General features: G+C 42.4%; 1 protein-coding gene across 8 annotated transcripts in view; it reads left to right on the forward strand.

Moving 5' to 3' along the window:
• The window catches only part of TNIK (TRAF2 and NCK interacting kinase), a 376119-nt gene that overhangs the window by 325348 nt on the left and 25583 nt on the right, over positions 1-25188 (forward strand). For 4 of the 8 annotated variants that reach the window (XM_026007747.2, XM_026007749.2, XM_026007750.2 and 1 more), the window contains 5 exons: positions 6541-6704; positions 8707-8804; positions 9655-9678; positions 15381-15565; positions 23546-23675. In XM_026007747.2, the coding sequence (XP_025863532.1) occupies positions 6541-6704; positions 8707-8804; positions 9655-9678; positions 15381-15565; positions 23546-23675 (601 nt within the window). The remainder of the gene's footprint in view (positions 1-6540; positions 6705-8706; positions 8805-9654; positions 9679-15380; positions 15566-23545; positions 23676-25188) is intronic. The other 4 variants (XM_026007748.2, XM_026007751.2, XM_072752228.1 and 1 more) reach the window with 1 other exon arrangement.

The following is a 25188-nucleotide window of genomic DNA, read 5'->3' on the forward strand; positions in this document are numbered from 1 at the left end:
GCTTCCTAATAAAACACCCAAAAACTAAGTGGTCTGAAATAGCAACGATTTCCAATTTCTTACGATTCTGTGTGTTGGCTAATAGGTTTTTCTGCCGGTCTCATTTGGGCTTCCCCATGTGGCTGCACTGAGCTGATGGGTCAGCTGTACCTTCATGTGCTCTCTCATCCTGGTCTTCTTCATTGTTTGGCGATCTCAGGACAGCCTCCTGGCGGGGAAAGCCCCAGAAGCCCCAGTACACAAATACTTTTCCAGCCCTCGCTTGCTTCACATTTGCTGATGTCCCATTGGCAACCACAATCACATGGCCAAGCCCTGAATCAGTGGGTAAAGGAGACACACGGGGGCATGGACAATGGGAGATGTGACTGGCCGGGGGCATTACTGTAAAGCAGACTCTCCTGTTTTACACTGGTCTTAATGAAGTCCTCATAGTTCTTTTTGTACCATTTTTCAGGCAATTGCCCATCCATAAAGCCATAAAAAGGGGTTGTTTTAAATAATCAATAATTTACAATGTTTATAAGCTATATTTCTTATAGTTGGTCAATATTCCTTTTTATCCTCCCAGCCCTCTTGCTTGAAAATGATCCTCAGGGTAGAGTGGGAAATTGGCAAAGTAAAAATGGATCCCAAGAAAAACTACACATGTTAATAAAAGAAGAAAATCGGGATGTTTTATTATTTTTTTTCATTTGCTATATTCAGCAAATGTATATTGGGGACCTCCTGGGTCCCCAGTAGAGGGGCATGGGACCCCCCCCCTATTCAAAGGGCCACATGGGACCTTGGGACCCAGTGAGTCAACCAGGACCACCTGAGTCTAGGGCCCATGGGTCAGAGGATAAACCATTACCTGCTACTCTTTGGGGCTATGGGCATTATTAGGGGCAAAACTCTGTTACTTGCCTTGCTTTCTTATTTTGCTTTGGGGTAAATCTGTGAATTGACTTATCTAAAGAAAGCAAAAGAAGGCAGAGGCTCTCTCTTCTCCTTCTGTGGCAGACTTAGGGACGACAAGTTTAAGGCAACAGTGTCTGAACCCAGGAGGAACCCCAAGTCCCTACTTGGAGAAGAACCACCAAGGAGAGCAGTTCTATCTGTGTATATTGTGATATGAGTGAGAAATAAGCCACTTTTGTGCAAAGTCGGTAGAAAAAAGAAAGAAGAGAAAACAGAGGCTAATGGTTAAAAAGCTGAGTTTTTGCCTCCTGAATTCAGGTACTAATGACGTCCAGGTACTAGGTGCAAGATGGTGTATATTCCCCAGTGACTGCAGAATGTGTGATAATTTCTAAGAATATAGGAAACAGTATGTTTAAATCAGTAAACTACTTGGCACCCTGAATGGAAGATTCTTGAGGTGAGTTAAAGTGGGAGTATGCAAGCATGTACCTATAACGTGAGGAAAACATCGGAGCTTTACTATTTTCAAAAGTCTTCCTTCTCCCAGAAAAAAACTTCCAAGTATGTCACTCTTCTCCTGTCTACACACACGACACCAAATCGAAAAGAGCCCTATAGGAATATGTTTTAAAATAGACGTGTATCAGGGCGCCTGGGTGGCTCAGTCAGTGAAGCGTCTACCTTCGGCTCAGGTCATGACCTCAGGGTCCTGGGATCGAGCCCCAAGTCGGGCTCTCTGCTCACCAGGGAGCCTGTTTCTCTGTCTCCCCACCACTCCCCCTGCTTGTGATCTCTCTCCCTTTCTCTCTCTCTCTCTCTCTCTCTGCCAAATAAGTAAATAAAATCTTTAAAAAATAAATAAAACAAAAATAGTTGTCCCATGGGATCTATTTATAGGCCCCCGACTTTCCTACCCAAGCTGGTGCTAACGTCATCATGTGCATTTGACAGTTCCCATCCTACATGGCCAAAGTCTGCGTGACAACCCAGTCACCGTGCCGCCACCCCCCACCCCCCACCCCCGCCTGCCCGTTCCCCTCTTCCTTCTCACACAGGCACGCGTCAGCCTGCAGTTCTTTCTTACCTGCTGCATGGACTCCTGGGTGCCTTATGTTGTCAAGGTGACCAGTTGAGTCTAGATCAAGATTTGATTTGTTCATTTTTTAAAACACTGTCTTAAAAAATTCCCAGGTACTTGAATGTTTAACTTTGATTCGTGTGTTCCTCTAAAGCAAATTAAAATTTGATCAAACAAGCACATTTAGAATATGAAGAGATTTAAATTAAGCCAGAAACACCTGGTCAAAACCCAATGACTAAATGCTTAATTTCAAAAAATAATTCTCTGTCCCGTCCCAAACCTATCTTCCCATGCCTCATTTGTTCTCACTGGCTGTGTCATCAAAGAACAAAGTAAAGTGAATTTTGGCTGTCAGCCAGTTAATTATAGACTTGGCCCAAGTATTTGGGCCAAGAAATCACTTTGTAATCCTAATTTTCTGTTTCGACTTTTTATATGAGTCGGGTAAATGGAATAATTGCCACATTTTCACTTTACTGTGTGTTTTATAGCATTGTCTGTGGGATGGCAAATGTATGAACTAAAAGTTGGCATTTAAAGAAATATATGTGAATGTTTTCAAGTTGTTACACATTTGGATCTGAGTAGTTTCAGTTAAGATGTGAACAAAGGAAATCTGTTATTTCATAGAGTTCTTCTGAAATTCCCTCTAAAGGCATTCATGTCAGACCCCTTGGCCCCACGGCCAGACCATATTACTACATAATAAGGAAAAGAGAAATACGAGTGGTGTAACATTTTCTCAAAATACTTCTACTCCCCCCCCCCAAAAAAATGAGGTAGAAAAAGCATTTTAAAGTTTTCCCAATTTCTGTATGTGGTTACATAGAAGCTAAACACTTCTTTCAGTCTCCAGCAGCAAAAACAGCAGGCTCCTAAGATGAGCACCCACGCTGGTTAGCTCCAGTGAGGAGGAAGCCCTAAGGAAGCCCAGGTCGGGGATTTAATGCCCGTGGGAGCCAATTAACTTCACACCCAGAGAGGCTCTGAGTCCCATCAGAGAGGCCTGCACATCCCAGCCGGTCCTGCCAATTCCATGCCCCTCCCTGGCAGCCCTGGTCCAGGCCTCATCGTGGGTAGGTGGCCGCCCCCCACCCGCTCAGTCTGCACCGGGAGGCCTATGAGCTCCCCCAGCCCCGCAGGACAGCTCCCCAAGCCATCCGTTCCTTCTGCTGAGCCACCTTTCCAGGGTAAGTGGATGCAGACGCCGTACTCCAGCAGGCCGGTGTCCTAGCTCAGGAGCTTCCCCCAGACTTCCTGCTCACCCCCCAAGGCCCAGTCAAGTCCTGTCTCCGTCTTGACACCACCTCGACCACCCCAGGCTGCATCCATCGTTCCCCAAACTCCAACATCAGTTAACAGGTTCTTTCACACGCAGCCTGTAGAGATGGGCCTTATCCACTGTTATCTCCGCTGCATGTTTCCCATCTCGAGAATTATGTTGCACCTTGCGCCTGTGTCCTGTGCTCTCCTCCATCCCTCATACGGGTCCAACGAGACTCACAAAGTAGGTGCTTCATGGAAAGGTGTTGGTTAAGTGATCAAAGGAGTGCTGTGTTCAAGCAAACAGCTGGGTCCCGCTGCCACACCAGAGCCACCGGAGGAAAAAAATCTCAGAGCTCACAGTCACTCCTCTTTTAATAGCTGTTATTTTAATATATATATACATATATACATATAATATTATATATATATATATATATATACACAAAAAACACTACATTACCAGTCTACAAAATGAAAGCAATTATCAAGAAGCCTTCGCTTGCCTGTCACCTTCAATCTGCAATACAGTTGGTTAGAAATAGACTTTTTAGAAAAAGTGTTTGGGGGGCTTTATTAATTATATCTAAATAATTCCTGTCCACCACTATTTAATAAAAGAGGACCATGGGAAAGAATTTATTTTTGGAAATAAAAGGAGATAAGATTGTTTTCTTAAGGAGAATTCGAAAGTAGGCTGTTGCCTAAGTATTATACATTTTTCATTGTAGGTAGTCTCCAAATCAGGGCCACTTCCAGTATGGATCCAAATCTATTTAAACCAATTAAGTGCTGGAAGTTTTCAAAAAGTAATTACTGCACAAAGGAGTTCTGTAAAAATATTGAGAATCTTAAACATTTTCCTTAAGTTTGATCATCAGTTCTGCTGCAGTTGATCATACTGCTGGGTTGACTTAGCAACTCCTTTACCAATAAAAACTTAAAAGGATAAATATTGTCATAAATCCTATATTTATATGATCAAAGCTAATAGGTTATGAGGACATATTTATTTTACATGTGTTTTCCAGGGCCACTAGCCACATCTTCCGATAACCCAATATTTTAAAATGTTTGTAAGTCCCTTTCACTATTATTTCCGATGACATATTTTTGGCAGATACATCACCAAAAAGCGGGGGTCTTGTGTTTTCTAAAAGAAATCATTTGGTCTAGTTGCTGCTAGAATGATGCCATTCTGTGGCCAGATTTTTAGTACACTAAAATGCTATTGTCTCGAGGGAAGAGACCGTATTATTTTCATTTTTATACATGAAACATGGGGTACCCAACACAGGTCAGAGTGCACTTGACATTCTTGAAATGAGTGGAGGGAAAGGAAGGCATAAAATTACATTTTAACATGACTTAACTGCATTACAATCAGAGTCCATGGTCACACTACGGTGACTCTGTTTAGCAAAGACATGCGATTCTGTTTGGAGAACTGAAGACATCGGGAACGTGGAGGGGCCCGATGTCACGCCCCCTGGTAGGTGGATAGCAGGTATATGATCAGAAGTGGCCTAGGTGGCCCTGTTCCATGCCCCTCTGTTGGCCGGTGCTCACTGCGGGCAGAGCATGGGCGAGTTTGGCTGTGTCTGGCCAAGCGGCAGATGACAAGGGCGTGTGTCATGTTTATTATCATATCTCAAATGCCTGAGCCAGTGCTTGGTATAACCAACTGAGTGAGCTAGTAAATACCACTATTTGGGGGGCACTTAAGGTATGAAAGTGAATAATACAGTAAGATTTTATAACAAGCGGTGACTCCTAGCATTTGTTCTTAAATTAGTGCTTAATAATAATTATTTTAAAACATCCCTCCCTTGGGCAGCCCGGGTGGCTCAGCGGTTTAGCGCCGCCTTCAGCCCGGGGCCTGATCCCGGAGACCCAGGATCGAGTCCCACGTCGGGCTCCCTGCATGGAGCCTGCTTCTCCCTCTGCCTGTGTCTCTGCCTCTCTCTCGCTCTCTCTGTGTGTGTGTGTGTGTGTGTGTGTTTGTGTCTGTCATGAATAAATAAAATATAATCTTAAGAAAAATAAAATAAAATAAAACATTCCTCCCTTTGGGATCCCTGGGTGGTGCAGCGGTTTAGCACCGCCTTCAGCCCAGGGCCTGATCCTGGACACCCGGGATCGAATCCCACGTCGGGCTCCCGGTGCATGGAGCCTGCTTCTCCCTCTGCCTATGTCTCTGCCTCTCTCTTTCTCTCTCTCTCTGTGTGACTATCATAAATAAATAAAAATTAATAAATAAATAAATAAACATCCCTCCCTTTGATAAGAGCCAAAGTATATAAAGACTTCCTGAAATAAATTTAAAAATGCAAATACACCACTAACTACATAAGCAAAGACCATGATTAAGTAATTCACAGAGGAGTTATAAATGGTAAATAAAGGTGAATAAAAATTACTCTCCTTCAATAGTGATGTTTTAAAACAGGGCACTTTTTTTTTTCTTTTTTACAAATCAGTGAACTGCTCATAATACAGTGTGGCTAAGAATTCAGTAAGATGGACCGTTTCATACGCTTCGGCGAAAGCTGGTGATACCGTCCTTACACACTCACATACAGACCTATGCGGTGCACACCTGCCGGCTCACGTCCTTCCACCCAGGAATTCCAGTTCCAGGAAGGAGATGTGATTGAGTGCTTGTATGCCTGGAGGTACCCGTCTCGGCCTTATGCGTCAGGCCAGTGTAGTAGAGGCACCTTCATACCCAACCGTCCAGGGACGGTTAAACTAACTCATCCATACACTGGCCTGCTCTGCAGCTATTATTGTTTGCTGAGCAGAAGAAGCTGCTCACGATGCTGTCCGAAGGGGAAAAAGCAAGCTGCAAAACTGAACATACAGCATGCTCCTATGTATACAGAAGAAAGAATTCTAGAAGATACTATACCAAATAACAAAACATAGTTGGCTGTCTCCTGGGCCAGAGATTGCATGTGTGGCTTTCTCTCTTTTTTTAACCTTTTAATATTTTTCAAGATTCTTTTTTTTTTATGATGAACATGAGAATAAGGGTTTAAGAGAAAGCCTCCCAAGGAGAACACCATTTCAGGCCCACACCTTAGCGTGATGACCCAGGACCCGCCTGGCAGTATCAGGCTGGGCGCTCCATGGAGACCCTCAGGACTGGCATTTCCGTGGACCCTTCCAGTGCATGGTGGCACAAGGGCCATCGTTACTCCTCTGCATGGGGGCGGGACTGGACTGTGCTTGTGTCTGTTCATGGCAAGGTCTGGGGGTGTAGTCACCGTGCTCTGCCTTCCGTACAGCAACCCTGACCTCCGGAGAACGGAGCCCGTCTTGGAGAGCCCCTTGCAGAGGACCAGCAGCGGCAGTTCCTCTAGCTCCAGCACTCCCAGCTCCCAGCCCAGCTCCCAAGGGGGCTCTCAGCCTGGATCGCAAGCGGGGTCCAGCGAACGGACCAGAGTTCGAGGTAAGCTTTCCCCGGACAGCACTGCCTGGGGCCACGGGCTCCGCTGACTCCCTGACCTCTGTGCCCCCTGCTCCTGGTGTGGCCCCCACGGTGCGATGCTGCACAGTCCTCTCCGCCCGCAGCCTCGGTCTCCGTAGACGAGAGGACCACCAGCCCCAGTTGCATGTGTGACACCACAGTTTGGACTAAATCTTTTCTCTTTGCTGATGACATTGTCTTCCAGGAAGATCATAGATTATTGGCCCTATTTGAAAATATAATCACTTGTGAGTCACCTGAATTCTCATTGCCCCTTGTTGCCTGTTTCAGGGTTCAGGTACCCCCTAGTGCCCCCTCCCCGATACGCCCATCGTCCCTTTTCAGGATTCTGAGTGTTGCTCATGATACTTGGGAATCTCTCAAAGTGGAATTTGGTAAAGGTTAATGGAGAATACATAGACGCTTTAGAGAAGAAGTAAACTCTTTGACTTAAAAAGTGTATTATTTGACTCTTCGGGTCATTCCTACTAAAGAGGAATAAAAAATGAGCCTCTCTGACCGTTTATTCAAGTCTTCCATCACTGTTCAGTTTTCATTAATGAAGAAGCTCCTGAAAGACAGCAGCGTGTCCAGCTAATTACACACGACAACACATTGTTTCTCGCGACAAAACGGACTCTTTCTGAACAACCTCCTTCAGAAAGATAATTTTGCTTCCAAGCAATAAACACTAGAACTTTGCAAAGTGTAATTTGATAGATATTAACAAATTTCTCTGCCTGAGAAAAAAACACCAGTACTTTATTTTTTTTTTCTTTCATTAGACACAGAGTCGGGCCCCTAATATCTTCCGAAGGTTTTAAATAAGTAAAATCACTGTATGTCTGTTTTGAAAAGGCTGAATCCTGACATGTGGTGCTCATGTCGCTGGACTGGGATGTGGCTGCCCCCATATGCATTCTTCAGACTTTGGTGTGGCCCAGCCCATAGCTATGTGTGCTTTTGTTGCTTTAGTTCAAATATAAATTTGCTTAATTTAGAAAACTCACCCACTTTTTTTTTCTTTATAAGCAACATAATATCCTTAGAGCAAACTAAAGAAAACTAAAGTTAGGCATATCATTTTAATTCTCTGATCTGGTTTGGGTTTACTTCATGTCTTCTCTCCTTTGGCCTCTGGGTCTTCTGGGTTAAAAACACTGCTGTATCCCTGGTGTGTTTGTGCCCGGGAAAGCCCAGTTTAAAACAAAAGAATCTCTCCTGTGCCAGGTTGATTTTGTCTACCATCAGTAAATCGGAGAGATGCTCTTTACTCTGTAGCTGTTGGGGAGCCCTCCCCCACCCTTGCTCTCTACCTCTACTCTGGGAATCTTCCCTTTTGTCACCGACACTCTCCTTCCTGTTCCCACTTTATTCTTTCTTCCTTAAAGGACCCAGACAACCCCTGCCTCCTGTTTAAAAACCATTCCATCAAATGAAATAGATTTCTATCCCTTCAAAATAACCTATCCTGATGGGTAAGTGGTCAAAGAAGCAGCCGAGCATAGAATGTTAACACAGAAGTTGCTTTAGTGTAATAACCTAGAAGTGGGCTCGGATAAAACAGAATCCCAACTCTGCCCATAATTCCAGCATAGCCCTAGGCCTGTATGCCATCTAAGTCTATACTGAACTGTAAAATGGGAAAAGGGTGCCGCACATTGGGTTGGATCAAGAATCCGATGAGACAGTTGACCTGGAAGGCATTTAGCATTAAGCGTGATGCACATTTAGCGCTCAGTAAATGGCGGTGGTAGTGGTGCTGGCCAGTTTTTCTTATTATTAAGAGTGACTTCCAGGTTACAGGCCTAAATGTGTTTGCCCGAATATTAACAATTTGTTCACAGATGTGTTTGAGGATTTGCCCAAGTGAATGACGTATTCCCTGAGTAATCCTGAAGGATGACTCACCACAGAACTCCAGAACTTGAGTCAACACTTTGTGATGGTCATTATTTTTCTTGGCCCCTGTTTTTCTATCTAGCTAACAGTAAGTCGGAAGGATCACCTGTGCTCCCCCACGAGCCTTCCAAGGTGAAGCCAGAAGAATCCAGGGATATTACCCGACCTAGTCGACCAGCTGTGAGTGCTTTTGAACTCTTTTAAGTTACCAGAGAAACCATAGGATAAAGTAGTTGGGGATACACTCATGACTCTGAGACAAAACTTACTGAGATTAAGGAGAATGGATGCTAGAAGCATCCAGAAGGAAGCCATCCAGAAAGAACTGAACAGATTTTGGATTGCTTATCTGCCTTTAGGCATTTTGCTGATCATTAGCACTACTTTAGAGATTAAAAAATGGGGAGAAATAACTCATAGCATTACATAATTTCTACTCGGCAGCTTTGGCAAAAAGATGTGAAAGCTGGCAGTTAAGGAGATGTGGGCACTTTCTGTGGGTTTCTCTTGTCTACTCCACCCTCTCCCCGTATTATTTTCCATATGAATTAATGTAATTTTTGCTGTTTCTCATGCCTTCAGGACTATATTTTTCCAGACTAAAATGTGATAAGCATGGTTTGACAAGGGGCCTGACAACTTGAAATCTAGCTTCATTTGCTGAGACATAACAGACCCCATTAGCTTTAGCAAAAGAAATAAGAGCATAGCGGCTGACATGTGAAAGTTGGAAATTAATTTGGGATGAGTTACTATCCACTTACTTTATTTGAAATTTCTGAGAACCTTTCCCATGAAATGAATGTGAAGACTTTTTTGGTTTACTCTGCCCTGTACAAGTTGAAGTCGGGAGGCACAGTAAGAGTAGTGACGACGGGGATTTGCCCCCGCCCAGGGTTGAGGTTCTCTCCACTCTTTTGCATTTATCGGTTGTGTACTAACAATTCCCATTTTGTGTCTAACCTGCTGCCTTTCTTCCGGGTTTTCCCTCTCCTGTGGATTCTTCTGGATTGGGTTCCTCCTATCTCAGAGCTATAAGAAAGCGATAGATGAGGTTAGTATTACCTTTTCTTGGTCATGCTGTCACGAGATGTAAATATAAAGCTGATTTCCTGGTGTTGACATTCAGAGAGGCGGCCTGTTGGATCACAGATTTAAAGTTTAGTCCTCTGGAGTGGTCTGCTGGAAGGCGAGCCCCTTCAACTGCAGCCAGCCTGAGGCCCTCAGACACCCATGTAAGCTCCAGAGACCTTCCTCCTGAGCCAAAATGTCACTTCTCCAAAGTTCGAGTCTGGCTAAAGATAAGCATTAGTGCTTTGTTATTGGCGATTTCTCATTCCAGCGTCTTCCAATAGCAAAGCCCAGCCCTTAACCTGGACTCAACCAGCTTTGCGAGGGGATGGCAGTTTTACTAACAAAGAAAAGAGACATCATTCTAAAGCACTCCAAATTTATAGTGTGTGATTTGTGAACAAGGAGTTACTGGGTATTGTTAGATTAATTTTGTGGGACATTAACTACAGCAGCAGCAGCAACATCAACTTTAGTTAATGAATCCTGGCGAGTTAAGTGACTTTATTTCCTTATCTGTGGAGACATTTTTCCATTAGAAAAATATATGGCTTTGTCAATCTTAGGTAGCTTGCTAAGAAGGATGACTGCCTTACTGCTGTTTGTCAGACCTGCATGAACACAGCATAGTAGATTTGTGTTTTGTTTTGTTTTGTTTCTTAAGAGACAGGCCTTGCAAAGAGTCCTAACTGCATGGAATCTGAAGACTATTATTGTGGCTTTACGGCTGTAGCTCTGCTGAGCACCATTTTTTGTGAAATGATATGGAAAAAGCACTGGCTTTGGAGTCCACAGACTCAAAGTCTAGCTCCCCCTAAAAAATAACTGGCCAGGACCAGTCTCATAATGTCCCTGGGCCAGTCTCTTCATATGTAACATGGGGATAAAGACACCTGCTCTGCCTCGATTACGAGATTGATTAGGATCACTCAAGATCACATATGCAAGAGCATTTTATGAAGTGTAAGGTACTGCAGAAAGCCAAGAGGCTGTCCTCATGCTAAGGCTTGGGCCTGAGACATGGAACCATTTTGGCAGGTGGAAGAAGCAGGTTTCTATGCATCTGATCTTTACCAAAGAGTCCCCTTTTTCAGAACTAGGACCGCCTTACCATTCAGAGTGATTTAGAACATTATTTCTTAGGTAAAGGATTGCTGTTCGTTTGGGAAGGAAAAAAAAAGACTCTACACATCTACAACGTGTAGGCGGCATTTATAGAAAGGGAAACAGAGGATGCTCTTCACTGCTCCGTGCTACAGCCTGGCCCTTCCCCTCATACTAGCCAGCAACTCTCACAACTTGTATCAGTTTTCTCCCAAATAGTCGAAGAAAGAGAACGATATTCTGGTGCCATGACTGCCAGTAAAATGGTTACGTGCGTGCGTAACTCAAGGGAAAGCTCATGAGTGCAGAAATCAGCTCAAAGGTGGCAGTCGTAAGGGAAATGGATTTCATCTGGTTAGCCCAGGATCCCTTAGGCTTTTAAAAACTGCTTTATTTATTTTGCTTTACTCATACACTGGACAGAGATGAGAGGGGGCAACCGAAGTACACGTAATGGAGGGGATGTAAGCTGCATCCCCAGAATCTCTGGATCCCTGTGTGGTAGGAACAAGCCCTCCAGGTGATTCTGAGATCACAGATCTAGGCCACTAAAAATAGAGGATTACTTGGTTCGACCTAACTCATTAGTTCTCAACCCGGGACGATTCCTCTTCTCCTTTTCCCTCCTATCCCCTCATCCCCTTGGGAGATATTTGGCAAAGTCTGGGGACAGTTTCAGTTGTCACAACTCGAGGGCAGGAGGCAGGGCTAACTGGTGTCTTGTGGGTAGAACAGAGAGATGCTGCTCAACAGCCTCCCGTGCAGAGGAGGGCAACCCCTAGCAGAGAATGATCTGGCCCCAGATGTCAGTAGTGCCACAGGTGAGAAAACGAGTCCAATAACCCTTTCTCCCACCGTCATTCATAGCTTTTTATATGGCTTCCTTCTATAGTAACTGATTTGCCATTTAGATAACCCAGGATTGAAAGGAAAAGCCTTAAGATTCTGAAAACGTGTTGCTTGTTACTGTTCATCTAATGGTTTGATTTTTCATGAAAATCGATCTGAGGGAGTGTCCATTAATTTAGCATTCCTTTCTAGTGAAATAGGAGATTGTGCAATTGTCTGTGGTTATTTAATATAATCGTTGAAAATAAATATTCTTTTTCCTTTAGCACAGTTAAACATACGACGTGAGGATTAGGTACATAAGCAAACACTGGCTTTAGTGCTATTTTTTTTGTTACTGTGTAAGAATCTGAGAGATTCCAGAGCACACCCATAGACTGGGCAGACCTTGAACAACAGCTAATGGTCTAAAACCTTTTTTCCCCAGATGAGGATACTGAGGTTAAGGAACTTCCCCAGTGACATTTCATAAGATTTCCTAAAAAGGAAATAAATTATTTTCATGTGTAAACAAAAGAGCAGCTTAAAGATTTTTAACCATTATTTTAACAGTTCCAAAAAACTAAAATCTGAATAAACCACGTTGTTTCTAAAAAGAGACCTAAAAGAGCACCTTTTTTAGGTAAAGTGTGCATAATTGTCAGATCAAATAAGAGTCTTTTTAATGAAAAAAATATGTCAAGTTAATTCTAAAAAGTGTTACAGCAAGAGAAGCCTTTGGATAAGAGCCTCCTGTCTTCACATTTACTCCATAGTCAAAAAAATCTTACCATTTTGCTGTATTTCTTTTTTAGTTATATGTTTCTCAAATATTTTCATGCTAAATAGCACTTTTTTCTTCCTTTTTTTTTTTTTTAATACTTTTTAGCTCCAGGCTTGAGACAGCCAAGCAATAAATTACCACAAAAACTCATTATGTGGAGAAAATTGGTATTGTCAGAAAATAAAATGTATGAAAATGGATCTGAACCTGATGGTGTCAATTTTAGTTCATGTCTGTTTTCTATAACTTTGCTATTGTAAATTCTTCCAGAGTGGATGGATAAGGAACAGAACCTCAGCTATTGGCAATGGAAGATTAATTTTCTTTGACTGGGGTATTACCTTTGAGTTACTCATTATTGTTACTTTGGGAGTCTCATATATGTCTCACCATCCAAGCCGTTACCAAGTAAACTTAAAAGGAATTTGCAGTTATTTTCAGTGTTTCAAGAAAGAGAGCTTTTTAATAATGTAGAAACAAATAAAAGTTCTAATTAAAAGTGGGATTTATAAAACAGGTCAGAACGTTAAACTTTTCCTGGGTCCGGTGTTTAGAAAAAATTAGAACATTTTCATGAATGAGACTTTCTTTAAATGAACGGGCTTTGAACCAACTAAATATTTCTAAATCGTTTTGATTTTTTTTTTTCAAATTTCTTTTGTCTTGTTTTGAAATGTCAGAGATAAGGAAAAAGAACCCACGGGGAAAATGTATTATAAATTTAAATAAATCACAACTAATAATATTATATTTTACTCAGAATTATTGCCATTAGAAATAAATTATTTTAAACCATATTCTCTCTTTAAATTATAATAAAATGTGTTTTTAAATGATAAGTACTTCTAATGCTTCTAAATGCTTCTAAATGCTTTACATTCTAAATGCTTTACATTCTTTGGTGAGACTTAACATTCTCCTAACATATAGAAAACATAATGCAAAATAAATTTATCTGTCATTATTTTACTGGTTTCGATGATTATAGTATCCTTTTCTATTTGTAGCTTTAACAAATATCTAAACTGTGTTTCCCACGGTGCTCAAGCATTGCATATTCTTCACTGTCCTCAAATTTGATAAAGATAAACATTACCAATGTCCAGAGGAAATAAGGAGTATAAAGCTGAAATCTGAATATTGGCTTTTCCTATTTTGGCCCATTACCAAAGAAACAAGAAATAAATTTGCATAAATTTTATGTGGTAATTTTCTTCCTCAACAGTATACATTCTACTTAAACACCTTTGAGTGTTTTTAATACGATCCTATTTCCATTTTCACAGATGGGGTAAATATATCCACTGATAGCGAGGCCATGCGTGTGTGCATGTGTGTAAAAAGCCAAGCAAGCATGTTTGGGTGGAAAATGCACAATTTGAATTTTCAAAAGCTTCCCTTTTACAAATGCTGCCATTCAGGTGCCTTCAGAACAAATTGAAAAGCCACGATCGCTTTCCTTTGATTTTACTATGAAATTCGGAGAGATGACTCCTTCACTTCCCTCCTTGAGCTTCCTGAATTGCTAGACCAAATGAAACACCCAAAACGTTTCCTCTCCTAGTCTTAGCCAGCCTAGCAAATGCCTGACCTAGAGGTGACGATAAAGAAGCATGACGATTTGTTACCTCCCCCAGATAAATTCTATTTCTAATTTAACTATGCGCATTTATCACAGTGTTTCTTCTAGCCAATTCGGCTAGATTATGAGATGTCACTTTGATCACATACGTTGCTCTAATCTTGTATCAGGCGAATTGGACAAATAACATTTCTGAACTGAAATAAAGAGAGAATATGGCCATAAGAAAACTGTGGGCTTTAGTATCTTTCAATGAGTTTCTTTCTCCCTAATGCCCTGTCTCTCACTGAATGCTCTGATTCCCACATGGGTCACTAATATAGGGAGAAATGGTAAGAATGATGTCAAATTGCTTTTTCCTCATTTGCATGCCATGTGCCAGGGGCAGTTGAACCCATGCAAATTAGAGTGGCCATGCTTCTGCAGAACGGCTTCCCTCTGCATTGCTCTGAAAGCATGCGAAACCAAAGGTAGTCAGAGATCCACACACTGCCTGCCATGTGCCTCGTGACTAAGCACCACATCATCACCTCCATAAGGCTAAAGATCGCATCATACTCATGGAAAGCTGAAAAACGATCTCTTCCTTTTGGTGTTTGCACATTCGTTTCCATATTCCTTGCGAGGGTTTTTGCCAGGTGACTGTAATTTTAAACAAAAGAAAATGAAACACCTATCGTGCTGGAAGAGAATTCTTTTTTTTTTTTTTTTCCTTTTCCTTTTCTCTTTTCTCTTTTTTGTGTTGTTGTTGTTATTCTTCTTGATTAACTCAGCTCTGTGGCTCTAAATGTCAGTGGCACTGGGCTTTGGGGTGGGCCATCCTTTGATGCCGTGCCTCTGCTCTCCAGGGAATGATGACACACCAAATGAGTCATTGTAGTAGCTGGAACCTTGGGAATTGCTCTGTTCTGTGACTGATGCTAGATTTTGGTACAGTAGCAATCAAAGAGGGGAAAGGCCATGACCATGGCTTGGGCAGGAGTCCCAAAATACTGGGGAGCAATTGCTAATCCCATGTGTTTCCCCCTTAACTCTGAGGGTGACCAACTTCACCTTCCCAAAATAAAATGAGACCCCGATGTCGGTATATATGTGTACACACACAGCGCACATACACATATATACGCATGTGTACTCAGAACTGAACCGTCGCAGTCTAGCCATTGGTTTTGAACAAAGTGTAAATTTATTTCATCTTTCTTTTCTAGTTTCTCTGCGCTACAAACATCGTTTTCTTAGTTCCATGCAGCAACTATGTTTGTAACAGTTCTATATAGAGCTTTCTTTTCTTGTCGCTTAAGCGGGAGCACTGACTTGATGAGAGATGTGACTTTGGTCGTCTCCGTCTCTACAATTCACACATGCCCAACAACCTTTTCTTTTGTAGGATCTGACGGCATTAGCCAAAGAATTAAGAGAACTCCGGATTGAAGAAACAAACCGCCCGCTGAAGAAGGTGACTGATTACTCCTCCTCTAGTGAGGAGTCAGAAAGCAGTGATGAGGAGGAGGAGGATGGCGAGAGCGAGACCCACGATGGGACCGTGGCTGTCAGTGACATACCCAGACTCATGTAAGGGGCGCTGCTTTTCACATGTCAGCCGGGGAGGGCGAGGTCTCCAAAGTGGAAGCTGAAATATGAAGAATTAAATATTCAAGAAATACAAATTAAACCTAGGATCGTGTATGGGTCTCTGGCAGGACCAACTGACTTTGGGGATTTGAGTTTGGTTTTTTTTGTTTTGTTTTTAAAGATTTTATTTATTTATAAGAGAGGGGGAGAGAGGGCAAAGAAGGAGAGAGAGAGGGTAAAGCAGACTCCTTGCTGAGCAGAGAGCCCTACACGGGGCTGGATCCCAGGACCCCAAGATCATGACCTGAGCTGAAGGCAGACTGAGCCACCCAGGATTTGAGTTTTTATTAGCGCATAGTCCTGTGGTTACCTCCGTCCACAGACACCATCCCCTGCAGTACATGGCGATGTGCGGCCTGCATGTGCTTTATCCAGGTACTCTGGTTGGATTGGCTCTCCCTTCGGTGACACTTTCTTGGTTCTTGTCATCTCCGGGGAAGATGATATTGACAGCCAGCCTGTTGGCACTTGCCTGTCCCCCTAGAACTGAAAGAGTGGGATTATGGGCAATGACATTTAGGAGTTAAAATTAACAGCATGAGACATATTCCATCATCAGCACCACTACTGCATAAGGAGGAATGCACGTGGCAGCGTGGGTTAGCATCCCAGCAGAGGACTCAGGAGTCAGATCATCCTGCAGAGAACCTTCTGATGGTTTGACTTAAACATATCCCTGTTACAATTTTCTTCTTCTTCACTGTCTCCCTCGTGCGATCCTTTTCTCTGTGGCCTGTGACCTGCTGCACTACGTTCTATCCACCTCTTTGCAGTCTTCTTTTGGCTGTTTATACCTATATTTATGCCTACCTACATTTCCCTTATTGCTTACTAATATTATATTTCAGCCTTTACTACTTTTCTTTGTTTAGTGAAGGGGGAGGCTCATTTTTTATTTTTCTCATTGGACAGGGTCCCATGAGAGCATTCCTCTGCCCTATTCCTTCTCCAGTTTAAAACAGGTAGATTCAGACAATCACACTCACATTCATTTCTTGCTTCCTCCCCCCAATAAACACACAATTGCTGTTGCTCTGATTTGCTGTAAATTCGACAGAGTGGGACACTGACTATACCAACTTTGCTCTCCATTCACCTCCATTTCTTTGGCTCAGCTACTAGTCTTGGTCATCACACTGCACTCACTCCCCATAGAGAAGATGCCATTTCGGGTCACAGATTATGGTCCTGTTCAGCAGGGATTGGAGAGAGAGGGCTGGCCAGGCTGCAGAGCATGTCATCCATTGATTAACAGTCTTTATATACGAGCAATTCTGAGAGGCAAACCCAATTATCATAGCTGAAAATTTATACTTGTTGTTCCGCTGTTGATTACACAGTTATTGACAACCATAAATATGCTAAAATATGACATTTGAAACAAATTGCATTAAATTGCTTTTTTAACAGCAAATAAAATTGTTCTAGAGGCAAAATCACTAATCCAAAACATTTATGCAAAATATGCTGGTCCTTTCAGTTTTTATCTTGACTCAGCATTGGTTAATTTTTCTAACAGATGTTTTAAATACCCTATAAGCACCAAGCATACAACTACCAGGATGAGAGTGGATAATGAATTTAAAATACTGATAAAACTTCCGCTCTGTTTTCCATACCATACCGAGGGCTTTGAGACATTCGGCGAGTGCACACACGAGTCCTGCCTTCTACCTTCTAGAAGTGTGTGTAGGCTAGTTGGAGAGAAACAAGATTACACGTGGAAACTTCAGACTAATATAAATATTTGGAAGAATGACCAAAGGCAGCCTTGGAAGAGATGTTCGATCACATTGGTTTTGAGGCCCTGTCATATTTTGCAAGGCTGTTGACAGTGTTTAGCCTGCTGCTGCTAAGGGCACATCCATTTCTCCCTGCGCTGTGGAAACACCCACCTTTCTAAAATTGCTTAGGTAGGCCATGCTGCACTTCCTTTCTGCTCTCCGGCACTCTCCTGTCCCTTTGGAAATCACCTGCGTACAGCCCAGCCTGCGCAGAGAGAGCCTGTACCTTCCCCTATGGGGCCCCTGCAGGAGCGTAATCCTACAGTTTCATATCATACTGGAATCGGGATATTTATTACATGCTGTCTCCGTCTCTGGGCTGTGAGATCCCTGAGGGTGAAGATTGTGTCTCATTCATTTCTGTGCTCTTAACACCTCGCACGGTGTCTGGAATAGAATTGGTCTTCAGTGACTTTGATTTATGTTCAATTGCACTGAACTGAAAATGCAAGTCCTGGCTTCATAGAGTTTATAGCCCAATCCAGAAGAAAGACATGTTCACAACTCATCAAAATAGAGGGAGTGTGCGGGAATATTAGAATCTCAGGCAACGGAGAATTGAAGTAAAGGCACAGACGGTTGGCTTTGGTAGGGACACAGGGTGCATGGAGGCAGGGAGGGGGCTGGCCTGGTCTAGTGAAACCAGACTAAGAAGCGTGCGCTTTATCATGTGGCCGTTGGGGACCACTGAAGGCCTCCTGGGCTGGGACGTGACATGATCAGTGCCGTGTTTGAGAGAAATCATTTCAGCAAGATGATCTGTAAAAAGGACAGAGTAGACACTGGTAAAGCAATTCAGAGGATCTGTTTCTTTAATCCAGAAATAATAAATGGGCTATCACTGAATGGAGGCAAAAGTTGACATGGCTCTTTAAGAATTGGTAAATTTTATTTTATCTTATTTTATTTTATTATTTTATTTTATTTTATTCTAAGATTTATTTATTCATGAGAGAGAGAAAGAGAGAGAGAGAGGCAGAGACACAGGCAGAGGGAGAAGCAGACTCGATGCAGGGAGCCCAATGCGGGACTTCATCCCGGATCCCGGGATCGCGACCTGAGCCAAAGGCAGGTACCCAACCCCTGAGCCACCCAGGCGCCCCAAGAATTGGAAAATTTTAGAAGAAAATGACCACCCACTAAAGAACATTTAAAATACTTAATTGGGTATGAGATATACTCAGAGACAAGGCAGGATACAAGTTTGTGGGTGTCTATGTGTTTATTCTGGTTTGGTAAATATATGCATTTTTGTGAGTATAAAATATATGCAGTCTGTTCTGCTATAGCATGATCTAAGAAATTTCACACTGTTAAAAAAAATCATTATAAAACAATTGTTTTTCTTTTCAGAATAGGGTATTTCAGAGTTAGAACACTTCTTATATATATTCTTATCATTTTTATTTTCTATTGTTAAGCCTTTACATTCTGTGCCACATATTTTTAGATCCATATATCTAAAATAAACACACACATACATATATATGGCATATTTTGTGTATATATATATATACACACACACACACACACAGACATAAATATACATATGACAGCACAGCTCACTGCCATGAAATATATTAAAAGAGTTTCTCAGAAATGGAGCCCAGCCATGCAGACAAACAACTGTAGACCCTACTGCTCAAAGCAACAACTTTTTTTTTAATGGATGGTGCTGGTGCTGGTTTCATATTTATAGTATAGGGTGGAATCTATAAGCATGCACATAACTAAGATTATTTCCCTGACTAACCAACTGCACTGTTGCCCTATGCCTCGTGCATAGAAAAATAACGGGTGGAGGGAAATAGACTAAAATTATAAAAGTGATTACCTCGGGATTATAGAACTATGAGTGGCTTTTATTTTATGTAGAGCCCCAATTTTATGATGAGCAGTTACTATTTTTACAAGCAGGAAAAAAAACAAAAGCTTTATAAAACAGGAGGAAGGGAAGGAAAAGTGCGCTAAGGTGATTTGCATCGGATCAAGCAAGCTGAAGAAGCATCCTCTTGAATCAGCATCTTCCCTTAAGTGCCTGCGCCTGCTTCAGAACAGTACAGGGGAGGCACATCTAACCATTAGGACCCTCTGCTGCTGGCCTAGCCCTTGAGCTGCGTACAGTCTTAGGGCATGCAGTGTGGACACTAAAGCCACATAGTATGTGTTCTTTTCCTTCTGTTATCACTGGGAAGCCATGGTTCTGACCCCGTTGCCCTCCCAGGCTGCTGTAGTGCTCCCCCCGCCCCTTGCCTGTGGTCCTCTCTGCCCTCCTGTCCATTTTTCCAGCTCTGGTCTTATTAGTGTCCTAGAAGCATGGCTCTTGTCACGCCAAATCCTGGTGCCGGAGGACCCTTTTCATCCCTGGGGCTCGTGACTGCATCAACATATGCTTCAATCCAAACCCACCTATCAGTGCTTTGTATTTTTCCAGTGTTGCACCTTTTCTTGCAATGACCTCTCCCTCTGTCTTGCATTCGCACTTATGTCCTGCCTTGTATTTGAGTATTCACGTCATGTTTTGATGCTCCTCGGCGTGCTCACCTCTGTAGTTTCAGGAGCCGTGTCTTCCTCAGCTTTTTTTTTTTTTTTTTTTTTTTTTAAAGAGAGAGAACACATGGGTGGGAGGGGGAGAGGGAGAGGGAGAGGATCCTAAGCAGACTCCATGCCCAGCACAGAGCCTGATGGGGGGCTGAATCTCGTGACCCTAAGATCATGACCTGAGCCAAAATCAAGTCAGATGCTCAACCAGCCGAGCCACCCAGGTGCCCTTCCTCAGCTTTTATATCCATCTCCCAATGCCACACTAAGGGCCGTGCACATAGCCGGTGTTCAATAAATGTGTATGGAATTGAATTAAATGAGTACCTACAGCAACACTTTGACAAATACTGTTAGAGGAAATTATTGTTCTAAACCTGTGACCTCATCGCAGTAAATTTCCTATAGATTGTCTTCTAATCAGTGGAAGTGTTTTGTTTTCTTTTGTTTTCTTTATAGGAATTTGGACAACGAGTTGTTTCCACCCAGGCTCGGTCTTGGAAATACTTTTTAGAACAAAGGATTACTTGAACTATAAAATGTCTTAGTTGTTTTGGCCTTAGTGTTTTTTTTTTTTAACTATGCCTTTTTTTTTTTCATTCTTTTATTATTGATAAACTTTATTTTTTTTAGGACAGTTTTAAATTCACAAGAAAATCGAGTAGATAGTACAGAGTTCGCCTGGTACTGCTCCTACCCACTGTCCCACTTATCCCTATGATAAGCACTGTACATTAGTATGTACAAATGTTATAAGTAATCAACCAAAATTAATATATTGTAATAGTTTATTCAGATTTCCTTAGTTTTTACCCAAAGTTCTTTTTTCTGTATCAGGATCCCATCCAGCATAGTCATTCAGTTACCATATCTACTTAGACTGCTGTTGGCTGTGACAGGTTCTCAGACTTCCTTCGTTTTTGATGAACGTAACAGCTTTGAGGAGTGCCAACTAGGACTATCACCCTCTCCCGGAATTTATTTGATGTGCTTGTCACGATCAGACTAAGGTCATGGATTTGGGGGAGGGAGAAAGATGACAGAGGTCACATGTCCTTTTTATCACTTCATATCGAGAGTATGTGCTCTACATGTGACTTAGGACTCTTGGCATTAACCTTGATCATCTGGCCGAGAGGTAATGCTTGTCAGGTTTCTGTGCTGTGATGTAATTTCCTCCCCTTTCCACACTGTACTCTTTGGAAGGAAGCCAGAGTCCACAGCTGGCACTTAGGGAGTGAGGAGTTACGTTCCTTTAGGGTGGAGTCTCTACATAATTTCATTCTGCAGAGATTTATCTCTTCTCTATTTATTAGCTCATTTATTTATATCAATATAGACTCCTAGATATTTATTTTGCACTTTGGATTATGATCCAGTACTTCATTTTGCTGCTTACACTATCTTCAACCATTGGAGGCTGTTTCAGTTGGCACCTATACCCCTATGGCTGACACATCCCAATCAAGCGCTTCCTTACTTTCTGACACTGTAAGATGCTCCAGGCTTATCTTGTGTATTCCTTGTTCCGGGCCTGGAATCAGCCACTTCTCCTGGAAGCCTTGATTCCTTTTATTAAAGAATGATGTCAGAACCAAGATTTGGACCCTAGGTGTGCTCATTGCTACTAGCGTATCGTTTCTTTTAGGCCCTCTCAGCTGACACAGCAAGGAAATATATACCTGTATATTGAACCCATTATGTACACATATCTACAAATGTTTCCAAATAAAAGGTTTATCCTGCTTTCTTCAACTCTGATTCACTAACACATGGCTCATTCTAGCTCCCTCCACCTCCTTACCTGGAAATTCCCACTCCAACCGTGGGAAACCTGGCTCTCAGGCATTCATTGCAGCAGTATCTTTTTCCATGCCTCCTGAACTCTCTTAACGTCTCCTTTCTGGGAATGCAATATTGAAATTGCTTCTTTGGAAATTTCTTCCCAAGCACATCGGTTCTAACTGATATTTAGATTCAGTCCATCTACTGCTCCAGTTTAGTAGTTTTGAAGTAAGCATCTTGCTCTGCATCTTTTTAGTCTGGACTCATCTTTTCATCTTCTCATCTTTTTGTTTGGATCTTTAACATATGTCTTCTCTGTCCCAGAGATGTCAGAAAACTGGCATGTTTCTTCTTTCTTGAATTGAATATTTCATCAAATGTTTGGACTTTGGATCCCAGAGACCAGAAATTTAAAAAAAATGTATCTAATGAGAGAAACAGGCCTTGATGCTTTTATTTTTAATAAACCCACTTTGAAAGAGAGGCAGCTGCTGCTACAGCATGTCAGTGAGGTCCACACTGGAAACTGAAATCCTGTTGATGAACCACATGACCTGGTTCTCAGTTTCCCTTGATGCTATAGTCTGTGCCACAAGACACATGCGAAATGTTTCAGCATCAGTCTCTGCTCTCATGGAATATGTCAGGGTCCTGTTACCTTCTTCATTACATCTTAAAAGCAAGAACAAAAAACAAACTGGAAATAAATCTAGCACACTGTGGAACAATTACAGAGGTTTTAAAAAGTACTACATATTGGTAAACAGCGTAGCTGATGGATGTCCTAGGAAGCCAGAATGCCTTTAATTGATATTTCTACTCCATAAATAGTATAAAATCCATGTATCAAATGATTGCGTGTTGTACTCCTACTCTGTGCCCAGCTCCACACTGGGTATAGAAGTGATGAGCAGAGATGGACAGGACTGCCCTCACAAGCATGTGTTCTTTCTTTCTTTTTCTTTTTTTTTTAATTTAAATTCAATTTGCCAACGTATAGTGTAGCACCTGCAAGCGTGTATTCTAATGAGATAGAAGGAGAAAGTTACAAGAGACTCAAAAAGACAAAGAATCACAAATTGTGATGAGAACTAATAGGACAGAGGGTGAAGAGAAAGAAGAGGGGTTGGTAGGATAAGACCCAGGTGCTGAGAGAAGACTGTTCAAGGCAATTTGTCATTTAAGATGAAGCATCGGGGGATCCCTGGGTGGCTCAGTAGTTTAGTGTCTGCCTTTGGCCCAGGGCGCGATCCTGGAGACCCGGGATCAAGTCCCACATCAGGCTCCCTGCATGGAGCCTGCTTCTCCCTCTGCCTGTGTCTCTGCATCTCTCTCTCTCTCTCTCTCATGAATAAATAAATAATATCTTTAAAAAAAAAAAAAAGATGAAGCATCGGTACTTAGGTATCATTGAGATGAGAGGCAACCAGCCAAGAGCCAGGGTGGGAGACAGTTTTCCAGGCAGAGGGAACAGCATGTGCAAAGTGCAGGTCAAAGAAGGAGTCAGGAGGGCTCAGAAACCGGCTCTGACCCCAACGGCAGCAGTTCTGTCCTTGGGGAGTCTGAAGCTTGCTCACGAGGGCTGCTGTGTGCAGAGGAGGTGGAGACGGGATGTTGCAAAAGTGGGGCACCTGTTCAGGCATCAGTGCCACATTACAAATGAACTAGAATGTACACTTAAAAATGGTGAAGATGGTTAAATTTTATGCTACATATGCTTCTTTACCACAATTTGAAAGACTTCAAGTAACCAAGAAGCAGGCGTTCCCTAAACCTACATCTCTGGTTCTGTTGTTCCTTCCCATCTCAGACCAACGGGAGCCCCCGGGAGCACGGAGCAGTACAATGTGGGAATGGTCGGCACGCATGGGCTGGAGACCTCTCACGCGGACACTTTCAGCAGCAGTATTTCAAGGGAAGGAACCTTGATGATAAGAGAGGTAAGCTGGTGTAAAAACCGTGTAGAGGAAGTGCATTTCTTAAGGTTTCAATACTAGAGCTTTCTTGGAGAAAGCTTCGGGCACGTAGTCTAAGCCTTGTGAATCTTGTGAATGGGGCCTGGGGACAGGGGGACCCTGTGCTTCTAAATGGCTGAGTGATTTCAATTGTCCACCACCTTCTTTCCCGTACCCTTCAAAGCTTCTGCAAGTGGGACTTAATTACGTTAATCCCAATTCTTCAGTCGGAGCAATGCAAATCGGAATATAGATTTTGAGCTTGAGGATATAAAACTGGCAAATCTAGATGTTTCCTACAGCAGGAAAACAGAAATGAATGGTCTCTCTCAGTAGCATCCGAGGCCCTTGTTATGCCTCCTCCCCCCATGGCTTTATCCTTGTAGATTTTATGGAGAAAATGCTTAGAAGTTCCAAGAAGTGGTGATATCATCTTACCTAATTAAGTCAACATTAAAAAGGCTGCTAAGCTATTTTGATGAAAGAACAAAGGAATATGCAGATCTACTCGAAAATGTACCTTAGCACTCTGTACAATTCGGGTTTTTTTTTTAAAAATTCTAGGCACATCATTTCATTTGAGTGGGGGGGGGGGGGCATGTGTTCCCTTGCACATGTCCTCCCACAGGCAGCACTTCCCACAGCGTCTGTGCCAACCAGAAGGGCCTTGACGAATCAGAATTTGTCTTCTCTCCTTTCTCACTTCACGTCACCATGCAAGTCTGACACCAAGTCTTTGCTTAGAAGGAAAGTAATGGCTGGTAACCTGATGTCCCCGTGGGTCGGTGCTATCATGTATAAAATTTCGTAAATGGTAGATGACTCATAGGATGACTTAGAGGATTGGGTGAGTTAATAATAAATGTGAACACAGTTGACCCCTGAATAACACGAGTCTGAACTGCGTGGATCCACTTCCATGTGGAGGTTTTTTTTCAATGCGGTCTGATACTGGTATTTTCTTGCCCTTATGATTTTCTTAATAACATTTTTCTTTTCCCTGGCTTACTTTATTATAAAGCCACAGGGTATAATACATGTGCAGAATATGTGTTCATCACCTATTTATGTTATTGATAAGGCTCCCAGCCAACAGTGGGCTATTAGAGTAGTTGAGCTCTTGGGGAGTCCAAAGTTCTATTCAGATTTTCAACTGCACCAGGAGTCAGTGCCCATAGCCTCCGTGTTTTGCAAGGGTCAGCTCTATTTTATTTTATCTCACTGTCACCACAGAATCAAGTTCTCCTTTTGCTTGTTATCACTCCCCACTCTTGCCTCTGAAACAATGTACATCGTCTCTCATTCTTCAGCCAGGAGAGCTTGGGCAACTGTAATGGCAGGCTTTGCTCTCCCCAAGAAAGAAAAGAACTGTAGTTTTGAGATGAATAAGGCCTTTGAAATAATAATTGGCAGTAGGGCTATCACTGGAGGAGTAGTTCCCAGAGCAACTTGCTAGAATCTCATTATATGGCCTTGCTGAATCTTTGAAGTAGGCTTT

The sequence above is a fragment of the Vulpes vulpes genome, chromosome 3, assembly GCF_048418805.1.
Source record: "Vulpes vulpes isolate BD-2025 chromosome 3, VulVul3, whole genome shotgun sequence".
NCBI lineage: Eukaryota > Metazoa > Chordata > Mammalia > Carnivora > Canidae > Vulpes > Vulpes vulpes.